Source organism: Syngnathus typhle, linkage group LG4, assembly GCF_033458585.1.
Source record: "Syngnathus typhle isolate RoL2023-S1 ecotype Sweden linkage group LG4, RoL_Styp_1.0, whole genome shotgun sequence".
NCBI classification, from domain to species: Eukaryota; Metazoa; Chordata; class Actinopteri; order Syngnathiformes; family Syngnathidae; genus Syngnathus; species Syngnathus typhle.
In genome coordinates this window covers 9,825,020-9,852,622 of record NC_083741.1, presented here as the reverse complement: position 1 = coordinate 9,852,622, position 27,603 = coordinate 9,825,020, and the positions used below count along the sequence as shown (strand labels likewise).

The window sequence follows — 27,603 nt, the reverse complement described above, 5'->3', positions numbered from 1 at the left end:
GATGAATAATAATAATAATAGATTATTCAATTTGTACCTCAGTGCTGGTGTCAGTCACAAATTAGCATTATTGCATACTTAATTAATCTCTGGTAATGAAAAGTCAGTCAATCAGATTATTTAGGTGCTGTAGTTAATACAAATTGGAGGCAAGTTTATCAAAATATTACATACTGGTAGGTTCAACAGGTTTACCTCTCCTGCAACAGCTCTGCAAGCTTTTTTTCTCAAGCAGCCCAACTATTTGAACCATCACCTAAGTGGTTTGGTAGGGCGTGCAGTCTCTTTTACCCCAAGGGTACCAGAACAAAGTCTGCATTCATATTCTTAACCCCTGCGGTGCGTCTGTGACAGGAGGAATGGTTATGCTTTTCATTAGTCTCCAACACACAGCAGCACATCAAGAAACAAGAGCGTCTGCATGCTATGGGCCGGTAATTATTGTTTCTGTTTGCTTCTGAGGATGCTGCCAAAGTAGCCTCTGGGGTTGAGGAAATCTCAAAACTGCACAGTCAAGCAGATGGACCACTAAAATCTGAAAGGTCTACAGACAGAGTGTCGAATTCCTGCCGTTGAGCCTTGCTCAACATCCCATTCTTTTTTTTTTGGAATTACAACTTCACTGTAACTAACAGACTACATGGATACCAAGTTTTTGAATGTGAGAGACACCAACCTTGAAGAGGAAAAAAATGCTTATTGCTTTGATCGTGTGTGTTGTATTCCAGATGACCAGCTCATGCATGCCCTGAGGCTCGGCCCAACGGCGGTGTGCAGTAAACCACACAGGGATTAACAAACCAAAATATTGAACAGGTTTAACAATTACGACAGCTGGTCGACAGATTCATGAGCAAATTGGGGAGTAAGAATCACGTGAACACTTTCATTGCATAGGATAGACTTTTTGAAACAGTACAATCAGGCCTTTGCTGGGGGGGGGGGGGGGGGGGGGTGTAAAATTATAGGTCTGGTGATAGATACTGTATACAAAACTGTAGTATTTTATATCGTCAATTAGATTGTCAAGAATCACAAGCTATACGGTATATATTTTATTTTATAGATAAAACAAATGTATAAAGCAACACATCATTCTTTTTCTAAACAAGAGAACATAATGGACATAATTGTATACCAGAGATTCAAAATGAAGCAAAATCATAACTATTACAGATGAACTAATAAAGTGAGCAATTTGGAAACGCTCAAACATAGTAACTAATGAGTGTACAAAGAATCTTTCTCGGATTAGCGGGTCTAATAAAAGCCCTTTAAGGACTTGTACTGAGGCGATCAGTGACACCACAAAAAGGAGTCATAGTCTCAGATTGGTAGATGCTACTTTTCTGAAACAAACTGAACACTGACAGGGTTTGATCATCATCACCCGTTTACGTCCCAATAATGTTAAATATTAGCACCATTGGGCAGGGATTAATTCCAAAGTTGTACGTATTTATGAAGACGAATGCCGTATTTTCCAGACTATAAGTGGCAGGGTTTTTTTCATGTTTGGTCGGGAGTGCGACTTATACTCAGGAGCGACTTATGTGGGAAATTATTAACACATTATATCATTTCACATGTTATTTTCACACTAAACAGCAAGAGGGCACTTAAGGTCTGTGGAATAATTGGAACTGCAACTGACAATGAGTCTGACGCAAGCCATGTAGAAGAAGCGCAGCATCTTCTACTGACGGAGTTAGCGGATTGTTTAAAAGTGACATCGAGAATGAAGATTTCATTGGATTTAGTGATTTGGAGTTACACGGACGGTATGGTAAACTTGTTAGCATGTTATTTATGCTATAGTTATCTGAATAACTCTTAATATGCTATGTTAACATACCAGGCATTCTGTCATTCTCAGTTTGTTGTTTATGTGTCATGTAATGTTAGCATACCGTACAATTATTCAGCCTGTTGTTGCCTCTATTCTATTTTTATTTAAAATAGCCTTTCAAGATGACACGTCCGTTCTTGATATTGGATTTTATCAAATAAATTTCCCCCCAAAATGCGACTTATACTCCAGTGTGACTTATATATTTTTCTTCTTTATTATGCATTTTAAGGCTGGTGCGACTTGTACTCTGGAGCAATTTATAATCCGGAAAATACAGTATTATCTAAGAAGGTTTTGTATCTTATCTGTGTTCCGGTAATGGAGTGTTCATTTTGGAAGTAAATGAACTCCCTGCAAGAAGTAAAGCTAAGACTGAGTATTTCTCATCCATCTTTGATCACCTTATGACATTACAAAGGTAAAATGGTCAAAAACAACAATATAAATGATATAGTACAAATAAAAATTGAGCTGAGCTGTTATTATTTACATGCTGCCATCAAAACCTTTCCCTTTATCAAAAGCTTAATGGAGAAAAAGTCTCTGACCAGAAAAATAGAAGTCATTCGGGGTAAGGACAATCTTTTCCCCTGGTTTCTGTATATAATGAGGCTGTGTTTTTTACAGTCCTGAGAGTTTAAACATGAATATAAAGTAGGGAAGCAACTGCACTGTCTACACAAATACAAATATTAAGCCATGTGAGATGACTCTGGTGTCCTTATTGACAATTATGAGCCAACACAACAAGGTTTTATGACGTGAGCAATCGGAGTGTCAGTAGCAAAGGCTGCGTTAACAGCAGGGGCGGAGCTACTATCTATCTAGCCACCACTCTATCTGTCGTGCAGATAATCAGTTCCAAATATCATTAGGGTAATAGGAAGTATGTCCAATATGTTTCTGAGACACCTGGTTTTAAAATTTTGGGGGGAAAAATGGTACACTCATCAGACAGCCAAATAATAGGAGGTTAAACAAGATTTTAAAGACAGCGATTCTTTCTTCAACAATACAATGTGCCATACTGTATGTACAATATTAAAACAATTGAACAAAATCAATAAATGAATCTCTTAATTGAACAACAAAACACCTCCTTGCTGAGAAGTGACAAGAACAATCAACAAGCAGAGTTCATACTAACATGGTCTTACTTTAATGCACTTGTCCCCTTTTGCCACACAAAAATCAAACATGTCCAGTATATTAAAAAAAAGTGCTACTGACAGTTGGTAAGGGGGGGAAGAGCAGGCTTGTGGGTCACTGAAGGATCATTTTGTTGTTTTCAGTCTCTACCGTATTTGGGTTCCCTAGGAGACGCTGGAGCAGCGGATGCTGGGGGAGCCCATCTGCGTGAGCACCTTGTCCAGCCACTGCAAGGGGCCGTTCAGGTGCAGCTCGATCCAGCAGGGGGTGCTGGTCACCGTCTGTCGCCTGCAAACAGATCCAGTTGAATGAATGAGCTTTTACTACTCTGGCAGAGAAGATGATACAAGAATAACAAAAAAAAAAACAGCTCGTAAATGTTATCGTCACAATCCTTTTTTCCTTTCCTCTCAATAAATTTAGAGAATAGAGCGCGGACAGAAGATTTTAATCATTCAGCTGAAGAAAGCGATAGTGAGGTGTGGGTTGAGATGGAGAAGCGGGAGGCCACGGCTGGTTTAGTTGTCAGAATCCTGTTTTTAAGTGTCTCCACATGACCGAGCTGGAACGCCGCCACTCCCGGCACAATAGCATCTCCCCCGTGGGCGCTAATCATTCTTACTATCAATGAGTCAGACACCGTGGAAAAGTGGGAGGGAACCGTAGACATCTCTTTTTGACACAGTCCATGTGTGTTTGTTTGAAAATAGCCGGCCTTATTGAGGGAAACCAGAAGACGTCTGAGAGCGGGGGAAGATGGTCTCTGGCATGCATCCACTGAGGTATTCTAATGTCCTCTTGAGAAACATCATTAGTGAGCCACGTAGTCCACTTTTTAAAAATCCACATGATTAGGAAGTCGGAAATGAGTAAATGATTGCAAACACAGTTGCTGCATATCTGGATTTTTAGTCAACTACATACAGTATAAAGATCCCTCTTAAAATCTAATACAAATCTAATAAAGGAAGCCCTGAAGTCCGATATTAGACTCCTCTCTGCATTGACTTAATTGAGGATAACCTCCACATTTATTTCCCTTATTAACTTAAGATACTACGAATGTACATTCGGATGATATTTAATTACAAATGCAGCCTTGCACAGTAAATGATCGACAACTTACCTGTATTCAGCCCCCCAACCCTTCACAAAACTCATGCGAATAGTGCACATCCTGGTGAGTTGGTAGACGGCCTCAAAACCTTGGTTGACAGATTGCGCCAGCAGAGCAGCAAACTCCTGGTTGTTGAAGATCTTCAGATTACAGCCTGACAGAAGAGCGAAAAGAGCGGAAAGCATGCAAGTGATTCTTGCCTCAGGGAATGTTTCAAAGTATATTTGATGGTCAAAACATATCAACAAACTATTCATGCAGTGAAAAATGTGTTTGTTTTGTCAAAGACAGTCGCGGGTGACAATTCCAGCAACAGACAGATAATGGGCAATCTGAAGAGTCTTCATTACACTTGACACACATGCCGATGGAATGTTGGAGGAAGCCGGAACACACAAAAGGGCCTGATCTCAGATTCCAATGCAATGCTTGCCAACCTCACCAGAGCAAATTTTTCCAGAATGATTTTCCCTGAAACTATGACGGTAAACAATGGTAGTTTTTTTTATGTGTGTTTTTTTTTTATTATTTTGAGCAAATTGAAGTAAGCTCCGTCAATTTTCAAACCAGTTGTTTTTCAATTATCAAGAATACAGCACATTTAAATAGAAATGTAGCACAATAAAAAATATTTAAATAAAGTTATCGAAAGTTATATTGTGCATGATAAGTCTAATTATCAAGATGGACGTATGAGCACCTTCCCTCCCTTTTTCTTCCTTGATTCCATGCCGATCTCTTCTCTGTCCTGGACTCACCTGGAGGGATCTTGCAGACGGTGGCAGGGTGCCAGCCGTAGCGCTGGTTACAGTTGGGGCTCTGCACAAAGATGGCGCTGTCGCTGAGACACTCGGCGAACACTTCTCCTCCGATGTAATACAGTCGTACTCCGCGACCTCAAAAGAAGCAAAGAGTCCTCAGGCAAATAGTGGCAAGAAGATACGAGCGAGACGGTGTCAAATGTCAACGATCAATTAATCCGGCTGTGGCAGTAACGGCGCCATCCAGCAGGGCAGGCCTACCGATATGTCTGCGCGTTAGCTCCACTGCAGCATTGCGGTTGACGTTAGACAAGAGGCCCAGGCAGAAACGCTCAGAGTTGGAAGGGTCGGTGAAACCGTCTACCGTCAGCGAGGGCTGCGAGGCGTGGAAAGTCTCTCCTACTCGCTGGTTCAGCTCGTAGTAGGAAATGGAGCACCAGAAGGCTGGCTCACAATATGTCACAGGCTGGAGATCTGAGATCAGCACAAGCCACAATGAACGACATGAAATACGTCCATTCGTGGTCAATACATGAATCCACATTTGCTTTTCTGGATCTCATGTCCATGACAAAATGGAGCACCACAGTGTGTTGTCTGTTTTTCCTTTTTTTTCCCCCCGACTCTACACTGTAGAACAAGCTTAAGGTCACAATGTTTCAGAATAAGTCAGTTCCAGAGAGCGACAGAGGAGCCACAACAAAGCACAGTGATGATGAGGACCACATGAACATGGAGACACAAAACACAAAGTGTGGAAGACATTATACTGAGCTTGCGTCACACCATTTCAATATCATCTGCTGTGTCCCAGAAGCTTTTACTAGACTACTAATAGTGGAAACTCAAGTCTCACTGTTGGGACACCGGAGCCAGAAATGGTCAAATTATATGATACTTCCGAAAATATCCTCTGGTTCTGGTCATTTGGAGCCAGAAATGGTCAAATTTAATGACACTTGCAAAAAAATTCCTCTGGTTCTGGTCATTTGCAACATTTTGTCCTCTACTTTCATGAATGGAAACACGCTGCCAAAACCCCCGCTGTTTTCCGTCCTGATTGGATAAACAAGGCATATTGTCACTGATGTCTGTGTGGCCGGAATGCTATCTTGGCTGTTTCACAGCTCACACGGTGCAAGGAAAACAAAAGGCTCTTTCATCACCTGGTTTCCTCTTACAAAAAAGGAGTCAAATCAAACGCGGCTTTCCCACTGGGGAGACGTTCTATCACAACATTTGTCTGCGAGTGAAGGCGGACAGACTGAAAAGAAAACAAAGAAACACTCAAACACAGTCCTTACCCAAGTTATTGTGTGTGGGGGAAACAGGATTGGGCGATAGGTTTGGTGAGCCTGTGTCCATGCTGTGGGTCATCTGGTGGTCGCTGGTCTCGCCATCCTCACTGAGGTAGCCTGGGGGTGGCGTTTCTGACCATGCAAACAAACGCCATCTCACCGATCTCATTTAAATATACGTACATATCACTGGCAGACAGTCAAGCACCGTACATTTGATGGTGCCATGCTATGAAGTCTTTTAAAAAAATGACAGGAATTTCCTTTTCACACCCTAAATCGGGGGTATCAAACTAATATATTTTCGCAGGCCGCATTGTAGTCATAGTTTCTTTTGGAGGGTCAACCCAAATAAATGTATGAGCACCTCATATTATATACAGTATAAGCTACAAGACAAACTGACAAATAACTCGTTTTCAAATCAGACTAGTAAAAACTGGTCAAACATAAAAAAAAAAAAGCTATTTTTAAAAGTGAAGATAATTTGCAATTCTAGTAATGACACACGAATATTATGCACAATTTGTCTTCGCGGGCCACATAAAATGATGTGGCGGGCCGTATCTGGCCTCCGGGCCTTGAGTTTGACACTTGTGCCCTATATGTTTGTTTGACTTTCTCTGTGTAAAAACTAGCATGAATCAGTAGCACCACATGGATGAATGATTGGCCTTAACAATACACAGCATAAAAGAATCCCATGCGAGTGCAGCATGTGCCTTCTTTGTAGGTCGATTGCTCTACCTGGTATATAGTTACTCTGGGGTTCAATGCCAGCAGGGAAGTTGGTATTTTCAGGTATTGAATGGCTGTAGTCATCCAGAGGTGGAAATTCACTGGGGATTTCCGTGTGTCTGGGCACCAGCACAGGCGGGAGGACTGTATGATGGACACACAGACGCATGAGAAAGTAACCCAAACAAAAACAAAATGTGCCTGATGGAAATCTTACCTGGAGTCTCCACTCTCTGGTAGTGGTAGGGATTGACGCACACCTCGTCCTTCTTTGTGTGAAAGGCGTACTCGCACAACTCCACCGCCCGCAGTTCATGGTGGGACTGGAGGTCGGGCCAACGCCACAAACGACAGTAGATAACGTGGGGCAGACCTTTTCTGTGCGATACCTGCAGACGGCCATCCAGAGACCTGCACAAGGGAGAGAAGTGAGACCACAGTTAGTGTCGAGTTTGCTGAGGGAAGCAGCAGGGTTGCAATATTGTTTGACAAAGGCTGGTCCTTGAAAGCCTCCATGCAGCCTGAATCAAGTCCATCCCTACTTCCACAAACCTAATTCAAATGATCAGCTCACCAGCAAGCTTTGCACAAGCCTGATAACGATCATTTGAATCAAGGACGTTGAGGACGTGCAAACCTAGTTGCTTCTTTAACCACAATTCCTGAGGCAATCTGTTTCTTTCTATCAAAATGGCAATATAGGCTGATGTTTTGTTTTTGGTTGCTATTTTTAAATAATACATTGGACGATTCAGTGCCTCATCAATCATGAACCACACTGGACATATGTGTGATATCAAATGTCATCACGGCATTTCCGACCATTGCCTTTTACAAGACTATAATCTGAAAATAAGATCAAAACAATTACTGCCTGTCCAGAAACCAGACTAGAACAACAAAAAGCAATTCACTGTACGCTGACTATTGAAAGAGAAGCTCAATGCTCCACAAGGTCGGCTGTTCTGACAATATATTTAGCAAAAGATTGGACTCACATGCCATAACATGCGCTGACGGGACCTCCGAGCAAAGAACCAAACCGCTTGGGTTACAGAACACACACTCTCTGTAAAGATTACCATTTTGTTCTGCTTGTTGCAGGGAAATGCCTGCGGAGCAATCACATGGAATAAATGTCTGATTTATGTCCACATACAAAAAAGAACCCTGGGTCAAATTGAACAAAATTGATATTATACTGTTCACATTGACAATGGGGTTACTCGGAAAAGTTTAGACTGATCCAAGCAGCTAAAATGTCCAAAGCTCCTGCAGACTAGAAGGAAAACATGGAGAATAGATTAGCAAAGAGGAAAAGAGAATGGAAGAAAAACATTTGCTTAAAACCATTAGCCTGTTGGATAAAAGCAATTCAACTTGCGGTTCTGAAAATATCTCTCTGAAAATATAACTAGTGTAAAATTGGCATTGGATCCAGCTACAGGGTGTTCCCTTTGTCTTTTGGCATGTTTAAGTAAAACCAGCTCGCTTGAGCGTCGATGTATGAAATGATGCCATGTCTTTGGTATGCGTCTTATGTCGCTGCTGCTGCTGCTGTTGCTGCGTTGCGTGGGTGTCTGCTTGGGACTAGACTCTGCGTGGGCTCACACAGACAGACATGCACAAAGTCGTGTCATCCTACTTTGCTTCATTTTCTTTGGAAATACCCTTTTATGTACCTCATTATTACACTGGAACCTCTAATCGTAACAAAACCAAGATTGGGATCGAGCTATTTAAAAAAAAAATTGCTACACTTTATTCTGCAATTATGTAAATATGTACAGAGCTTTTTGTTTTTGTGTCAAAGCAGGAATGCATCAAGATAAGCCTGTGAGTAAGTCATGGTTGTAAAAACGTTGAGTAGGGCAGGCGGATGCGGGATAGTGCGACAGGTCATCACAGTCTCTTCTTGCTGTATGGCTGCTCGAGCCAAACACTGTCAACATGAAATCCAGAAGGACAGACAGGTCCAGACACACATTATATGTGCCCTTCATTCCAATGACTCACTTCCATGAGGACATTTACAATGCTGATGAGCATACAGCAGTAAAAACTGCACCGCTTTCACGCTTGGCCTTGCTACTGAGAGGAAGAAGTGGTCATATTGTCTAAACAAGCACAACCTGAAGGGATGCAGGAGGCTAGTCGTGCAACCGCTTGTGTTTGTGGAGAAGGTGAGGGGCTTCCAATGAAAACATGGTCGCGTTTGTTTTAAAATGATCTCTTTCCAAAGAGAATTCATTTCTTATTTGATTTCATGAAAGACAGATTCAACATTCATTCATATTTATCAGTCTTAAATAGGGCACACTCTTCGAAGTTACTCAAATAATGTTTCAATGTACCGTAATTTTCGGACTATAAGTCGCGGTTTTTTTCATAGTTTGGGTGGGGGGGTGGGGCGACTTATACTCAGGAGCGACTTATATACATATATATGTATTTTTTTTCACTTTTTCAGGAATTTTATGGCTGGTGCGACTTATACTCAGGTGCGCCTTATAGTCCGGAAAATACGGTAACTAAATCCTGCATGTCTGAATAATAATTATTGTCATAACATGGTGAGTCAGAGCACAATCATAGTTAGAGTGAGCACCACCCTTAGTTAAATTATTACAGGTTATATTCCAACATAATCATACGATGAAGATATTCTGCAAACCCTAACAATCATAAATGCTTCAATTGTAACAGGATGTCAGGAGGATTACAGAAAGAAATTACTTGAGAGGAGTGACGCTGGAACGTGGGCGTACTTCTTTTCATGTTTCTTGGCCTCCTGTTGATTCTCAGTAAAACACTACAAACCTTTTTCTTTCATGTGATAAAAACAACTAGTGGTTAACAAATAAAAAGGACCGATTTGTTTCTATCCATCCATCCATTTTCTGAACTGCTTTTCCTCACAAGGGTCGTAGGTATGCTGGAGCCTATCCCAGCAGTAGGAGGGGAACACCCTGAACCGGTTGCCAGCCAATCGCAGGGCACACAGAAACGAACAACCATTTGTACTCGCACTCACACCTAGGGGCAATTTGGAGTGCTCAATCAGCCTACTATGCATGTTTTTGGGAAGTGGGAGGAAACCGGAGTGCCCGGGAAAACCCACGTAGGCACGTGGAGAACATGCAAACTCCACACAGCGAGGGCCAGCGGTGGAATCAAACCTGCACCCTCTGAACTGTGAGGCGGACGTGCTAAGCAGCGCGTCACCCTTTACACAGTTCCACCACAGCCAATACTGTGTCAACAAGATTCTGATATGGGACCTCAGGCTGAAATCTTCATCAGCACGCGAATAGTTTAATATTGATTCATGCAAAAGCTTTTACAGATCTTCTCTGTAAATTGGATAATCATCTGTAAAACGTGAGATAGATCGCTAGTTTGTCAGTGAATGTTTGTGTGCGACCCAGTGTGACGTCTCAAAGCCATATAGCCGGCCGGCTCAGACAGAGCAGATTGAACCTGACGGACTTTATCTCGAGAGCAAAACAAACAATAAAAACGAGGAAAGCTTTTGTCCGAGAGACGCAAACATTTGTACGGCTTTGCTACTCCTAACCCGCACAGCCAGCCTCGAATCTTTTGACAAGGAACTCGGTCAAACTTTCAGCATTTTTAACTCCAAATGTATGCACCCGAAACAGACAGAAGGTTTCTGTTGTTTCAAAGTGATGAATATTATAGCATTGAAACTGAAGTAAGAAAATAAATAAATGGGACGCTGTTGAAATTTGGAGGTAATTGTACCTCCCCATGTGGTAAGTGAGTGTACATAAACACAAAGGGGGAAGGGGGGGGGGGGGGGTAATGAAGCAAGTTGGGGAGGGTTAAAGAAAGGAGGTTGCTGCTGGACAAAGGGGCTGGCAGGCTGTCTCAAAAGCTCAGGGCAGCTCAGAGTGTCTGGGCCTCGTGACCCCCACCCCTATTACCCCCTCTCCTCCGTCTGTCTACCTCCAGAGAAGGTTGTGTAGGGGAAGGGACAGACTAATAACATTGAGCTGGTGTCCTTTAATGACAACACGAGCAGAATCATAATTTTTCTGTGTAATCAAGGTCACTTTGGGGTTTTGAGCTCATTTGCCTGATTTCTCTCAAAAGTAAACGGGAGGTGTCCGATAACACAATATGGATAAATATGTAGAAACAACATATTGTGTTTATCAATATTGCTACACTTCCGTTACTTTTACATTTACAGTTAAGCCCCAAATTATTCATAAACCTGTGGGATTTTGAACTTGTAATTTTATGATTATTTTTTAATGACTACATGGACACATGGAAGTGGCAAAAGAACTTATATTCACTTTGTGCGTTTCAAAAATAATCTCATTCATACATTCCATTTCTCCCAGGTGAAAGTTTCAATTCCTCTTCAGATGTGACTCAATTGAGTTTACATTCAAGCAAAGACAATTGATAGCAACTTTTAATAAAAGTGCCATTTGACAAAGAGTTGTATTTTGTCTGTTAAGTTTCAGGTTGGTCATGAAGTGAATTTTCTCATGCAGGGGAAAACATTTCATTGTCATGAGGAATTCACTCGACTCTCCAGACTGGCCTGATCGTGTACAGTATGTCTCCTGGTTTCATATGTCACATTTGGCCCGTCACTCATTGGTTCCAGCGCTCTCCAACCCAATGATATCACCTGTGGGACACGCTCAAGCTGCGTTTTGCTTTTCTCGCCCACCCAATTATTGGTTCCTTTCACTCTGCGTCCCCTTTTGTAAGGAAAAGACACATCTAATAGCTTTTCCAGAAAGGCTGGGAGGAAGGTGGCCATATTAGTGAACACCAGTTGTGTGTGTGTGTGTGTGTGTGCGTGCGTGCGTAAGTTCCTATGGTTCGCTTGCACCACTGGAGGAATGTACTTGAAAGCCAAGAATTGTAAACTTAACATGTTTTTTCTTCTTCTTGGAATTCAAGAAAATGAAGTGCATTTCATTCTTTGTTGTGACACTTTTATTTGCATTTCATCAAAAAATAAAAGTTTCATAAATTAGGTCATAAATGAGTTTGCTGCTAAATCTTGCCGGCTACCTTTAATGCTAGTTAATGACTAGAGCAGCCTGTGACTTTTGAAATAAAAATGAATGATGATTTTAATGTTCCAGATGAGATCGATAAATTAACTCAAATGCCAAGCAATATAGTGAGGCTAATGGTAGACACGTCAGCCCGGCCTGCAGGCCAAACTAAGGAAATTCATTTTCTTAAACAGCAAAAAAAAAATATATATATATATATATATATATATATACACACACACACATACACACACAAAAAAAACATCTGTATAAACTATTCAGTTACTTGAATGACATTTCCATTCTAAAATCCAAGAAACTGAGACAGTTGGTGTTCACTAATATGGCCAATAGGAATGTATGATTACATTTTAGAAGTGGGATTAAGTAACGGCCATCCATTTAATGAAATCAGTAACTTGAGTTATAAATGGAAACATCAATGGCAGTTACACAGCTTTTCTGGAAGTAGAGATATGGGACTCAGCGAGTAGGAGCTTGGTGGAAAATGGTGAATTTAGCTATAAAATTAAATTACCATTGTAATTAGAGATGAACAATTATTGTTTTCTGATCAAAATCATAATTCCAAGCAATTGCGTGATCTCAAAAGCTGCTGTTTTTGCAGTGTTCCAGACTGACCCGGAATCCATTGTGGCAACTATTTCACATGTTAACGTTGTCTCCCTCCGCTACCGTTAAGCTCACCAGTCAGAAGCGGCATGCTACTCATGAATGGCGATGCAAACCAATTAGCTTTGAGCTGCTGTTCGACAACTGCGGTGCTAAAATAACTTGGGCCACACTGAGGCACGTTCATGGGCAAAAGGAAAAACAACATTTATAATCAATTAATTGTTATTTTAAAAAATCGTGAGAGTCCCTTGGAGCATATTCAAAACCCCTAATTCATTGCCAGTTTTGCGTTGACCTAACTAGTGCTGTGTGCCAAAACAACTACTGACTCTATGAAAGTGGATCAACAATGCCGCTACTGGCTGTGACCAAGTAGTACCTCTCATTCTGCTCCGATTTCTTCATGGCTCAATTTACCAATAATCAATCATGGACAAATCAACTTTTTCTAGCCAACGATGATTCCTGACTGCCGAATGACCTTTTTAGGTGGCTCAGTCGTGGCGTGATAGCGTCCAAACTTGTAGGTGCTGGGTTCAATCATCAAGCCCGGTGATCATGTCAAAGTGTCCTTGAGCGAGGCATTTCATATTTCTATTTTGCTCCCAGTAGGGCCTGGCAGCATCATTCATGGCAGCCTCAATTTACATTTTGTGTTCTTGGAATGTTTTCACCAAGTGTAGCATATTTGAACAAGCAAGTTCCAAGTTAAAGGGGCGTGGCTTGGTTATAGAGTGATAAACGTCAACCTTGAAGGTGGTGGCTTCAATCCTCAAGTCCATTTAGACTTGATTTATTTTCCAGCAAATTTTGTAAATCATATACACATCCAAATGATGTCAAATGTAGCTGAGATTCCCAAAATAGACATACAGATGCAAATAAATACCGTATTTTCCGGACTATAAGGCGCACCGGACTATAAGGTGCACCTTCAATGAATGGCCCATTTTAAAACTTTGTCCTTATATAAGGTGCACCATTAATGCATCATGTCAGATTTTTAATCCAAATCAAATCATTCTCCATTTTATCTTTTTTCTTTCAACTTCAGACGCAACAAATGACTTTATAATCACAAAATAATGATCCATAGTCTTCTTGATTCATGATTTGTAGTCTTTAGCGGGCCACTTATGATTGATTTCATGACACAATGCTTTGGGCCGGTTTCAATTTAGGAATTTGGTCCATATATAAGGAGCGCACCGTCAGCTTTTGAGAAAATGTTAAGTTTTTGGTCCGGAAAATACGGTAGCCTGTATAGGTCTATCCTTCTTTAGTGCAAAATAAAATCATACTGCGCCAAAGCAGAGGTCCCTAAATTTCTTCGTGGTTATAATGGTGGTCCCTTGGACAAAACCAGTTGAAAACTCCTGCTTTAGGATTAACTTGATTATGACTTTGAAGCGGCAGTCTATGGTTCTTTATGTGCGGTTGTTTTCCTGCACACGGGTAGTTGTAAACCAGTACCCAGTGAGCACAAAGGCAGGTTTGTTGTCTGCTAAGTGTGCGTGTCTGTGTGTGTGCAGCTTGTGCACATGGAAGCACATGCACACCCATGCACACGCACGCACACCCCCGCAGATAGACGGGCCAGGGCAAAGTCAAGGCCAAGATGTCTCCTTAACCCCTCCATAAAGCAAACAGCAGGCCACACCCGACCAGAGTTCCCGGCAGTCTCAAAGAATTGCCCTAAGCTAACACACTCACACTGACAGGCAAATTAGACAGAAAGATAGCAAACAATTACCTGTAGAAATCCTCATTCACTTATTATCGGCATTCGGGTTGACCGTGCAACCGCTGAGTGAATCACCTTGATTTCTACTCTCCGACTCATATATACAATAACATCTCGAATGACTCAAGTGTGCGCCTTGACAGATTAAAAAGAATAAGAGTGATTGATTTTGACCGCAGCTATCGACCATCAAAATCCAACACGCCATGAGAAATGGATTTCCAAAAACCTAAAGTGGCTCCTGAAGTTAGAGATGTTTGATTGATTTCAATCATGTAACCCATGTAAACTTATTTTGCATTATTACGGTACACACAACGTACACTCCTTACATCAAACAGCCATCATTCTGTTCAAATCTCAACGCTAGACTTGACAAAACGTCCCGCAGATGTTGAAATGACAAATGACTCGACCAACAAGTGACCTACAGCTCAAATGGATACCAGCCCAGCAAGCACAAATCACTCCTCGCAATATCATGTTGTGGCGTCTTCTTCGGTTGCTGTGCAAATCAACATCCCTGGCTTTAATTTGCGAAAAAAAATCTTAATTCAGCATTGAGAAAATAGCGCTCTGGTGTAAAAACAAATCACTGCTATCACTTATTACAAATTTCTTTCTATTTGGTTATTGTTCCAGCCAATAAGACACTTGCCTTTGAACGAGGACTTCTCTCCAACTCTTTCTTTGTCACATGAACTCTTTCTATGTCACATGAATTTCACACCACTTCTAAAATCACTAAATGAGACAGACTGTAGATGAAGAAAATGTTCCTCATGTACAGAGACCAAATTATGAAATACTAAAGCAAGAGACAGTAAGCTCAATCAGAAGAAAAACAAACGCAACATACATGAATCCTTGCATTATATTTGCTGCTTCTGTTTCCAGTTGATGCAAGAGTTCAAGTTTTGATTTGGAGAGCGGGTTTTCCATCTTTATGGCATGAACGTCTTAACAAGCTGTGTCCCCAAGCAATCTCCACGGTACTTTCCACATATGTGTGGAAAGTGTTGTACCTATTGAAAACATCAGCTGTCCCAGTTTCCCTCCAGCCTTTGCGTGTATAGAATTTTTTTTTTTTTTTTTACGAGTCTCAAAGATCTTCACACAAATGTGACCTAATTTGTGTCTATCAAGCAAAGAGTGCTCACACACAACGTGTGAACAAATACAAAGACTGTTACTAATACTTTAGTCACGGTTATGAACAGGGAGGTTTTTGGAAATAAATCAGTAGGACTAGCAAAAAAGCCAAACCAAACATGCATCTTGGACGTCACTCAGAGTCCCCTAAACATTTTGGTGTTCAACATTCAACATATATAAATCTGAGGCTAGAAATGTGTGCAAAAATCTTATTTTAAACTGTAATTATTTTTTTGCAATTATTCAAAAAATAATTTTGTTTGTGACGATCTCAAGTTGACTGCTCTTGGCAAATGGAAATGATAAAAAGCAGGCAGAGAAAGAGGAAGCAGCTACAGTAAGTCATTACCACAATTCCACAAGTGCTCCTTGATGGACGGGGTTCTTACCATCAAGCGTGGAGTGTTTATTGAGCTTCAAAAAAGAAGAAAGCTCCTGTTCAAACCACAATGACGTCAAGGGCAAGAAAAGATGCAGCCCTTTGGAGATGATCGACCAAACCAGATAAACAGCATCATGCTGGGGGTTAGCAAACAATAACAAAGATGGTTTTTGGGGGTATTTTACATGAAGCAATCCAACAGTCAAAGTATTGGTGAAAGTAAGCCTGACTGATGTGTTTTGGGGTTTACCAAAGATTTCGGCGATGTCTACACAAAGCCATAAAGCGGAGCCTCTTAATGTTAATCAAACAAATGATATTAGAAATGAGGTATTGGCTGTAAATTGAAGCGCATCCAGTCAAACAGTTGTATTCACTCCACCAGCAGGTGCAGCGACAACCGGCTCACGGGTGCAGTAGCTAAGCCTCGGCTCGGAGTTTGAGTGTCAGGGAGAGCAAGGAGCTGACCTCACCACGGACAGGCCTCGACATGCAGGCAGCTGCTCTCGGCATGCCGGCGCACAGGAGAATTAATAGAAGCAGCGGCTCTCGCTTTGGTCACAATGACAGCCAATTCTGATCCTGGGTCATCTTAATACGCTCTGCTTCTTCCCTTCCGCATTAGTGGTGGGAAATACGAAACCTGGATCACGCCAAACATTGTATACATTTCCGGCAGGGCTTAAGTATGATTGCTGTTGGCCTGGGTTGTACGGTACGAGCTGTGCGCTTGTGGCAATCAAGAATCTGGGAGTGCCCGCGTACGCTTCAGTTTCAGCTCACCCACGGTATGTGATTAAGTCAAAATTACAGCCTCTGTGTGTTACTTTTCACAACTTAGCGCACGTTCTGGAATTCACTGTTGCTGCCGTTAAACAGTTATGTGACAGACAGTCGCCAAGACGGAAGAAAGACTTGTGTAGTATTCTCGTATCTGAATTGTCCAGTAAACTACGAAATATTGACCCTCAAGTTGCTCCTGATGTTGATTGAATCAGTGGGCAATTTTTCAGCTTCAGTATTTCGCTTCCATGTCAGCATCCACTAGAAGGCTGCAGCATGCAAAAAAGGCTCAGGCTTCCAGTTGATGGCAGATATGACCTCCCTATTTCACCATTTGCAGTCCCTACACTGGGACAAAATAAAAAGGTTGCTTAATAGGTAATATTTCATATATTCAATTCAATTCGAAATGTAATAACATAGACCATGATATTTATACTTGAAAAGACTTTTTTTTTCAGCACAGGAACAGGAAATTATACAAAACGTCTCCCTGTTTTGGTTATTTTTGGTCAAATCTGAAATAAATTGCTTTATATGCTTCATCTGTTCTCTGATGGGAGAACTATTCATGATGATAACACACAGCGAGAAGGCAAATTTCACAATAAACCTTAGCGGACAAAAGAATAAATGAATACATCAATGCCTTGGTTTTCTTTTATTTTGAAGTTTTCCCTGGCTGCGAGGGGTGGCGTGGCGGCTGTCTTGACTCGTAGTTTATATTGTCGACACAATCCATCGATATCAACACAATGCCATCCCAAAATTATGTTCAATTACTAATTAATGACCCCCAAATTAAAAAAGAACCCCAATAAATAAATAAATTAGGCTGACAGGCAACCAACAGTCTTATGGAAGAGACACTCTTATACTATGATGTCATCTGATAGCGCCTCAATATTCGCAAAATAATAACAAATGGAAACAGATCAATTGCATTTGATTGGTGCAATGTCACAAAATCTGCTTAAACATTACAAACATTTTGGATGCAAACCCAAATAATGACAAACCTTACTGGTTTAAACCTTTTTTTTTTAATCAAGTGGAATCGGAAAATGGTTCATGAAGCAAATTTGAAGCTTCATCTTCCCATCACTAACAACTTTCTAGTCTACTCCAAGCACTGATTCAGTGTCGTTGATTGCATCTCCACGCAGCTCATAGAGGAGAAGGGCGAGAGTAGGTCAGCACTAGCGCCAGAAAACCAAGCAGATTAAGGACAAGTTATATAACTTGGACTACATTTGAGCCTGTGCATTGCATGTGGTCAATGCACAGCTACAGAAAACGTCCTGCAGTGCCTCTGCTACTCAAGTCATGAAAAGTATATTTTGCTGGCGTGGCGTGGAACGAATGAGCAAAGCTTTGCTCGCTGTCCACCAGCACTTTCCTTTGCGTGTGTCTAAACCACGTTATTCGCGTGTTATTCAAATACGTTGAGTGCAATATGTCATATTGGCGCTACAAAGGAAGCGGAAGTGAGGGCGATATTATATACCGTAGCGACTAAGTTAAAAAAAAAATGCATGTGTGATTTCACTGCACAAAGTCGTAATTAACCTGTTCTTGTCACCTTTTCTTACCTTGGTATAGTGATGCATTTTGTGTTGATATTTTGCGTAGTGATGGCTTTCTCCAGTTCGTCCAGCTGTCCTGTCTTCTTCAGCTTCTTCACTAGACTTTTCACCGCCTTTTCACACCACTTCTCCTCCTGGCCGTTCTGCTCGCCTTTCTTCCAGCCCAAAAGTCGCTTGACGATGGGGGGAGTGAAAGGCAGGATTGACATCTTTTAGATTTGCTCTTGACTTCTTCCGATGGCCACAAGTTCGGCTGCCGTGGGAATAAAAACTAAAAAAAAAAGGAAGCGAGTTGTCTTTCAATGCAGACCGCACGCCACGGGCAAAATTGTTATTTCCACGATATTTGAATGCGATTCAATGCAAATTGTTGCATCCCGGGGTTTAACGTTAAAGTGAACTCTGTCCGCCCGACTGGATCTCATGAAATGTGCGATGGCAGTCTGTTGCGCTGTGGAATTAGTAGCCTTCCGCCAGGAAACCTAGTCCCATCTACACGTTTTCAAACAACGGTTATTTTAAGAAATATACCACCTAATAATCCCCAAACTCACTATTATTCACTGAATCAACTCAAATAAACATTTGTTTGTCGAAAGAGTGTCCTGTATTTCTTAGTATTTCAGTTCGGAGTCATCCGCGGTTCCCCGTGCAAAGTCTGCATGAAATGCAAATACAGGAGCTGCAGCTGAGCGTGTCTATTGAAACTTCAGACTGCACAACTCACCCTTCCAAAGGCCGTCTAAGCAGCTGGACAATTGCACAACCCATTCGCCTTTTCTAATAGTGCACTTGCTAAAAAAAAAAAAAAAGAAAGTATGCTGCTGTAGCCCTCCAATGGGAGTTTTGCAACACTGGAAAAAACACTAATTTGAAGGCCAGATATGATTCAATATATAACTGAGAAAGTTGTTTTTTATAAATTGCCATCCTTGCCAAAGCACAGGTTTCACTGCAGGGTCCAAATATTTATTTGGGTTGTTTGTGAGGCGCTTCATAATTTAAATGGAATTTTGCACATGTAGACAAGCTATGCCACTTGTCTCAGCTTGTTAGCGCTATGAACAAAAAATACCCACTTAAGATGAAAGTTTGATGTGCAGAATACTGTACATGTATGCACACACACATACAGACACACACCTACACGCACACACTGTTGACTATCCAACACTAGATGCACAATACAAGACACAGCCATGTTAAACCACACACTGTGAAAGTGATAGTGGGTTAAGGGCGTTAAGTGCCTTTGTTGTGGAGCTTCAAAAAGGAAGACTTTATTACGTTCAAGAACAGGCTGCAAGAAAGTTGAATGCACACATGGGATGGTGCACTGCTGGCCTTTCATTGCTAGGTTTGTAGTAGAGTTGAGTCGGGGTGATGCATTGGATACGATGTTAAAAAGTTCAACTACCGCTTAAAACAATACGTAGTTGAGGTGAGGAATCATTTATTAGCAAAAGTGCACGAGCGACATTGTGTGAGGATGTGAAATGTGACTGGCAACCCGGATAGGCAACCACTTCCTCTTTCTCTGATGTACTTTGCAGTCAAAAGGCTATTGTGCATCAGAGAAGAGCGAGCCTTTAATCAGAGCCCCCACTGACAGTTCACAGTCATACAAAAATAGTTACATCGACCTGTGGGTAACATTTTGGTATGTGCGTACAGCCCACACTGACCTCCTCCCCCCAGGACCCCCCCGCCCCCTCTGTGACCACAGTGTGTCATTTGTGCTAAAAATACTGCTGGACTCAGCCGGACAAACTCTTTGCTTTTATCTATTTTGGTTACTTGACCACAGGTACAGTATGTGTATTTTTAGATCTGCTGAGGGCTTTTCGTTCTTCATTTAGCCTTGTACAGTACACACAAGTTGAAAAGATGGGCTTCTTGGTTGCAAGATATACACTTTTAAATCATCCCATGTCAGAACGGTTAACACTTGCATCACCTTTGGGGCACTACGACATCATGAAGGGATGGCAGCTTGCAGGAGCCGGCGATGACGACGAGGCCCCTCTGGTCCTCATGGTAACTGTTTACGCCCCCCGCGGGACACGACTGGCCAAGACAGCTGGTTTGTTTTGGAGTAGTATGGGTCGAGGCAGGGCGGATATGGGGATGCAGGACGGGGGATGGGATTACAGATGGGCCACAGTAGACAGGAGGGGAGGGGTTGGTGGTGGATGGAAGGGAGGAGGGGGGGGTCCTATGAGAAGAATTACTGAGCACAAAAGGCTTGTCAGCAAGACCGAATGGGCAGTGACCACATGCAATCCGATGGATGATAATGACATTGTGTTGGATGTGACCTCAGGGGACCTGGTCCGGAGTTCCTGAGTGTGTCTGTGGGGAACCAAGGAGGGTGGTGTGTGTGATGTCAGCTGGTGTCCCAAAGGAGCAGAAGGGGAAAAAAAAGAAAAGCACAGACGTCTATTTAGCTAATTAATATCCTAAATCATGTCCGAAAATGATAGATTTCATGATTTTTCCTTTACACACCAAACAACGTTCGATGCAACAACTGATATGAAATCGAAGTGTAGACTAACAAATGTTTCTAACTGCTTTAGAAAACACAGACTGGCTGATTGGTTGTCCTCTAATTTTCTAAGGTGTCCCATCTACTAGATACAAGATCTACGAAGAAATTAAAAGCATAGCCATTGAGGGCTCTGTGGGTGACAGTTAAAATCACCATGGACCCTAAACAGCATCAGAAGCACAAATTGTCACTAGCAACCTAATTTATATTTATTTCATCCTTGAAATTGTACTGATTTATTCCCAGCCCTCCATTCTCTTAATTTTGACTCTATGTAGCAATTTTGTAGCAAATCACTTTATGTGGCCTGCAAAAGCAAACCAAGTGTGTCAGCTTCCAGTAACTTAAATAGTTGGAATTATTTTCCTTAATTTCTGATTTTAAAGTTGTTCATCAATTTGTGTATATAAAATGATATTAAGAACTGATTAAACATTGACGGCCATGTCCTATATTGTAGTGTCGATACAATTTCTTTTGCCGAGTGTCTAACCATAAGACATGCTAGTTTGTGTTTGAGCAATACCTTTCTGATACAGGTGAGAGAATGTCAGGTATTTTTATGAGGCTCCATCTCAAGGCAACAAGACTGCATAAAAATTTTAAAAGGTTGCCTCTGCCCCAACATGACAGTTTGTTTTCTCTTGCAAAAATACCCAGCCATTCACCAGCGCCTGACGGGAAAGCCCGTCGTACCTGAGACATCATCATCAAAACACACACAGTAGTAATTGCCTGTCACTCAGCTCAGCGGCAGCTTACCTTCTGTAAATTCAGACTAGATTTTTCCTTTTATTACAATAACAAATAATAATCATTTTTGGATTACTATCGAATAGGGATACCACTGGAAAACATCCCCAGTTAAAAGGACCTGGCCAGAATTGATTTATTTCTCTTTAGTTTAAGAAGTACTGACGAACTAAATTCTCAGAGGGATCCAGGTCACACTGTTGTGTAGTAACATAACACAGCAGCAGAGTCATAACTACTAGTTGCCCGTGGGCTCTGTCTGCTGATGTGGGTGGAGCAAACACAAACACGTGAGTCATAACGCAGGTAAGTCATCACCACGCTTCGCATACCCTGACTTGAGTGGTGATTCACGTGAAGCAACACTGCTTGAGATAACCTCTTTTCCGGACTGTGACTACTCTGAAATCGAAGCTTAACCACCACTATGACCTCACTCACGAATGACCAACAATGACTGTTGCGTAATGCCTCATGAGAGCAAATTTCCTGTTGGTAGCATACCTGCTTAATCTTGTTGATATCAGACAGGATATTAAATTGAAGTCATCCAGTTGAAGATGTAAAGGGAAACAGGCATGGAGGTCTGTGTCACATGTGAGACATCATTTCATATAATTTGACACATGCACATGGTGAGGTCGACTGGGGTGCTGGTGACTCACTTGGGATTTCCAAATCAGGTCAACATTGCAGTATTTTGCAATAATCATGTGCAGATGTGTGTGATCAAGCCTGGATGATAATTCCATCGATGACAGGGCTCATAACAAACACAGATCATGTTTCACGCTGTCAGCATCTGAGGAGCTGAGGAAATTGAGCAAAATACAATTGTTTGTTTCTTTTGTTTTTATCCTTAATATTCAAATATTACAAATCATACAACGCTTCCTGTTTGTCTTCAGACAGTCCTTGCATAAAACCATTTGCAGATGAAATTGAGGAAGCAAAATAAACACAAGGAGGGGGAAAAAAGACATTTGGAAAGGAGTGAGAATAAGCATAGCTTATTAGCTCTCACCCCTTTATCCGAAAATAATTTTTATATGCATATAAAACAAGTAAACTTTTGAAATGTTCCCGGTTATCTTGATTTAATAAGGTTCTTCTAAAAACATAGGGTTGCAAATTTCATTTTATGTACTTTTTTAACAATAGTTATGAGACTAAATTTCAGTGTATAAATGCTTGTTTTCAAATATACCCATATCTTATATTCATTGTATCATTGCAATATCAAATTATTGTAATTTACAGCGTGATTCCTACCTCTTTATTTGCTTATGATTACGCAACTCCAAACTCAAATTTGCTTCCTCGTGAAAAGCATGCATGACACTACACTCAAGTGGAGAAATTGCAATACTGCAAGCCATGTAAACATTCGTGAAGCTGCTGGACATTATTTTGCTTGTAGTTTTGATTATGCTTACCTTGCACACCAGTCCTGAAAGTGCGATGACATATGCATAGGAAATTGTACACTTGTTCGCAGACCATTGTTCGGCAGTGTGGCGGAAAGCATTTATTATTCTTGCATGCTGTTGTCACACTCCTACTTGACATTATGCAGATAATGTCCTTGGGCAGCTGCTGCACTTGAACTAAGGGTGGAAGGTGTCCGGAAATGAAGAATCATGATGATCTTTCATGTAGAAGAGTCATTGAAACAAAATAACGATCATTGTAACCTTTTTCTAAATGTCTTAAACTAAATTCCAAAGGAGACACTTACTGACTTTTTCAATCATGTACAAAGGCTATTTTCTTTCCCGTTCCACTTGTTTTTAATGATTATGTAATTGACTAACTTCTATTGTGGTTTGTACTGTACTGTCTCCAAAAACATATTACCCGTGCTTAATTGCGCTAAACAACTGCAAGTAGACTAATCTGCTCCATAATATTTCCTCATTTTAACTGTAACTATAATGTTTCTGCAAAACAGAAAGCCTTCCACTCATTTCTAGAAGGGCGAGTTCTTTTCGTCTATAGAGGGCAGCAGGAATCCATAATTGGAAAGTAGAGTGTAATTTAGTATTTGAACATACAAATGAATTGCACTCAACCTTTTCCAGGAAAGGCGTCATTTAAATGAAATCTTAGTTTTTACTCAAACATTCTACCTCTAGGCCTCTTTGATTTGTTCCCTCTATTCTATTACACAAGTAATTTGACATGTTAATCAATTTATCATCATGTGGTTTACTGTGTAAACTAATGAACCATTTAACACTCTTTGAGCATTAAACTAGCACAATATCTGATATTTTACTCATGACAGAAACGTCAGCCAAATATATTAGGATATAAATTACTGTTGAACTGCAAGGCATGCAATGACTGCATTTATCATCAGATCATTACGCTCGCATTTCCAGGCATTTCTCATCTCTGCTTGGCTGATAAATTTATATGAAAAAATTCCATGAGTAAATGCCAACACGTGGTAACATTATGTACAGTAGTTCATCAAATAAACACTATTATAAGATTTGTATAATAAACCATCCTTTGTATAGATAGCCATGCTAGTTGTTAAAGAATGCATTGTACCTCATTGGCTGTATCTAATGTTGTGACTTCCTGGTGAGAGTGTATACTTCAAATACCGTATTTAAAACATGACGTTCTCCTTTTGCAAAAATGAATACTGGTCTTAAATTTGTGAATCAATTCCAAATGTGGAATAACATCGGTGTGGAAGAACAAAGAGACATGAAGAGATAAAAAGTGATAAAGAAGTAAGTGATTCAAGCAGTTCAGGTATATTATATTTGCTTTTTCTACATGGAAATATTTAGCTAGCAGGCTTGTTTGTCCAAAAGGATTCATCTCTGATGATATATGGGTGGTGTTTTATTGGAAGACAGCCAAACGGCAAGTCTTAAAATAAGACACAATGAAAAAAAAACGTGTTATGTTGTCAGATGAGGAGATGATGCTGACACATGACCAAAGCAACATGCACAGGTTATTCTCAAAATGACCCAGAGAGAATCCAAATCAGCTCATTTCATCTGTAGAACCAAGTGTGGGTGGAGACTGCTCAAGTCTCTCTACCAACAGTCGGAAACCTGAGCTGGGTCGGTGCTGCGATGGAATTTATTGCACTGGCATCTGCTGCAGCCAAAACCTCATTCTGGAAGTTTGGAAAGCACAGCGGAGTGACAGCATTTCCTGCATCCATTTAGAGTCCCACAATATGGAAAACATTTAAACTTCCCAAGAAGAAAAATCTGTCGCCCTTTCGTTGTATGTCCTGTTGAATGCAAGTCTGCGAAGGCAACCTTTTATCTGTCAACAATAACAAATTGAAAACCAAACCGAGATTGGGTTTTGTACTTGATTTCATGGTTTGAGTTGATTATAAGATAAATTACATTTGTTTGTTTCCATTAAAGTCTTGCCAATTTCTCTTAAAGTATGCACATCAGCTTTTATCATTCTGGTTTGAAGAAAAACACAAATTGTGGTCCAAAATTGTCTTTGGCAACAGCAAATATGATTAGTGCGGATACAGGGGAGTGGATTTATGTTGTGGTCCGGTGTTGTCTTGACATTCAGGGAAATAGCTCACCCCTGTAATTTCGCAATGTTCAAATGTACTTTGTGATCTAATGAAACCACATTTTCTTTCTTTATATTTCACAAATGATTGTAATTTGTTGCTGACGCTGTACGTCCTCAAAAAAGTACACTAAGCGCTGGAGCTATACATCAGTGTCTGCATTTTTCTTATTTGTTCATGTAATTTAGCTTTTAATTACGCTCGTACATTTTTCCATTCTGTGTCCATTCAAAATTGGTTCTTATCCAGCGAATATTGGATTCGTCATGCCGTGTAAGGTCCAAGTATTCTTCGACACATGGCAGAGCTAATCCTATGTGCCTTCATTGTTGGACCGCTCTGAAAAGCGCAGGTAGAGGATTTTTAAACCATCCAAAGGGGTTAAAAAGGGACTTGAGGAGTGTTTTGTCTGTTCTTCAAAAGGCCAGTAGCTACAGGCAGTATACTGGTCGGTCATGGCTGAAAGAGAAGAAGGCTGTCTCGAGCAACACCCCCCTTCCTGTGTCTCTGTCTCCATATAATTACACTATAGCTGACAGACGTAGTTCTTAAAATTACAAAACAAAGACAGGCTGGAAAATAAACAGTACCTCGGCCACTCATCGGAAGGGTGTGCATGCACTTTTAATGTGGCAGCCTTTGATGGTTAGTGGAGGTGCGGAACCATTTTTTTTACAATTGAAACCACAAAGATCGCAATCATGTTCTTTTTTTATTCTTCTAGGGTGATTTCATGCTTTTAATTGCACTTATAAAGCTCACACTGATGTCATACGCTTTGAAAATGGATCAAGTGTCTCACTCTTTTTGAAATTTAAATGTCATCCCGAGTGAAGTTCGTACAAATCTCAGATTGTTAATGAGCTCAGAGAAAAGTTGTCCTTGTAGCAGATTCTTCAGAAAATGTCTATTGGTGTCAAAGTCGATACAAAAGACTGAAAAGAAGCGGCAACATTTAACTCACAGGAATCAAAATCACGGCACGCCACATCAATTTATGTGGCCCGGAAAGACAAATTATGCATCAACTTCCTGTGTCAATACTAAATTGTCTTCACTTTTTAAAAATACAGATATTTTGTTACCATTCATCTTTTTAAAATATTTGAACAGTTTTACTGGTCTCTTATTTCCAAACTAGCTACTCATTAATTTGTTGTGTAGCCTATACTGAGGCATTCGTATATTTAGTTGGGTTGACATTTACCATGGCCCTCGGAATAAAACTGTGACTATAATGTGGCCCGTGACAAAAATGAGTTTGACACTCCTGTAAGTTATTTTAAGTCAGTACTCCCTTTTTATTTTTCAGTTTTTGTAATATGATTAGAACATTTGTGCTGCTCAACTTTTAATTTTAATTAGTTGTCAAGAGATTCAGTTCTTTTTGTGAATTTTGAAAAACAATGTGCTTAAATTTTGACTCTTATGTGATGTAATCGGAGGCTCTCTAAACCCTTTTGCTAAATGTGCACTCAATAATAATAACAATTTAAAATGTCATGTGGTGTTTAGCCAATGCATTTTTTCCCCACCACATCAGGGCATCACCAAAACCACAACACAGTCATACACTTTAGGAATGATATTCAAAATGGCAATGTATTAAACGTATTGCAAACTTGTAAATACCCAGTATGAATCTTGCTGGCCAGCAAAAACAAAATGCCTCTCATTGCCCATCTTGCATTCATTACTAGAGTGACAACAACATCGTAGTGTGGACAGGAAAAAAAAAAACGAGTTCTTGCCAAGCTGAATCGCACGTACGATGTACTGATGGGCTCAGCCTGTTTTCATCCTCTGACAGAGTGCAGAAAGACCACCATGTTATGGTGATTTATATTTTCCATGACACCAATGAAGGACAATATTGAAGGCATGACCTGTGGTGGCAAAGAAGAAAAAAGACATTGTATATTAAAGGGGTGAGGCAAAATAAAAGTCAAAAAAAGAGATGTAGGTGAAACACGGAATGCTTTGTACACTTCCCTGAATCCTTCTATTGTATTCTAACCACTAATTGTAACCCTTGAGAAGACACTTGCCTGAAATATGCTTAGGAATGTTTTGGAAGAAGGCTTATATTTGGTTATTGTGGGCGTTTATAAAAGCTATTATTACAATAATATACTGTAAGATGTCATATATAAACGGGATTTTCAAATCACCCCCATGAAGTAGTTTCTAAAGTCGAGAGTTTAAGCGTAGTGTATTGTGAGTCTATTTTTCAGACGAAGAGCTGTGACTAATTTGTGGGACCTTCCTAACGCTTTGACTAAAACTTAATCACAGGTTGGAGCAAGAAGCCTGTTGAGTGAATCCAGAAAGTCTCATTATTAGAGCTTTCCATTGGTTTTGCTTGCTCTTTTATTTCTTCCTTTTTATGTGCTGTAAATAATTGTATTGTTAGGAGACGCAACAGCCAAATTTTCACCCACCAAAATCAATCTAAGCCCAAGTGGCCTTCTGCGGT

The 27,603-nt window shown here is 40.6% G+C and overlaps 1 protein-coding gene and 1 long non-coding RNA gene across 2 annotated transcripts; both read right to left on the bottom strand.

Annotated features, from left to right (window-relative positions):
- Positions 1-1,042: 1,042 nt before the first annotated feature.
- On the bottom strand, positions 1,043-18,950 carry smad3a (SMAD family member 3a). The gene is made up of 8 exons (XM_061276636.1): positions 18,256-18,950; positions 7,133-7,326; positions 6,925-7,059; positions 6,184-6,309; positions 5,141-5,353; positions 4,877-5,014; positions 4,128-4,272; positions 1,043-3,289 (listed from the first exon to the last, which is right to left on the bottom strand). Exons 1-8 carry the CDS (start codon positions 18,456-18,458, stop codon positions 3,166-3,168), a joined length of 1,278 nt encoding a protein of 425 aa, XP_061132620.1. The 5' UTR covers positions 18,459-18,950; the 3' UTR covers positions 1,043-3,165.
- A 1,025-nt stretch (positions 18,951-19,975) lies between these two features.
- On the bottom strand, positions 19,976-23,131 carry LOC133153268 (uncharacterized). The gene is made up of 4 exons (XR_009714285.1): positions 22,990-23,131; positions 22,219-22,363; positions 22,058-22,139; positions 19,976-20,639 (listed from the first exon to the last, which is right to left on the bottom strand). It is a non-coding gene; the product is annotated as an uncharacterized LOC133153268 (long non-coding RNA).
- Between the last annotated feature and the right edge of the window lie 4,472 nt (positions 23,132-27,603).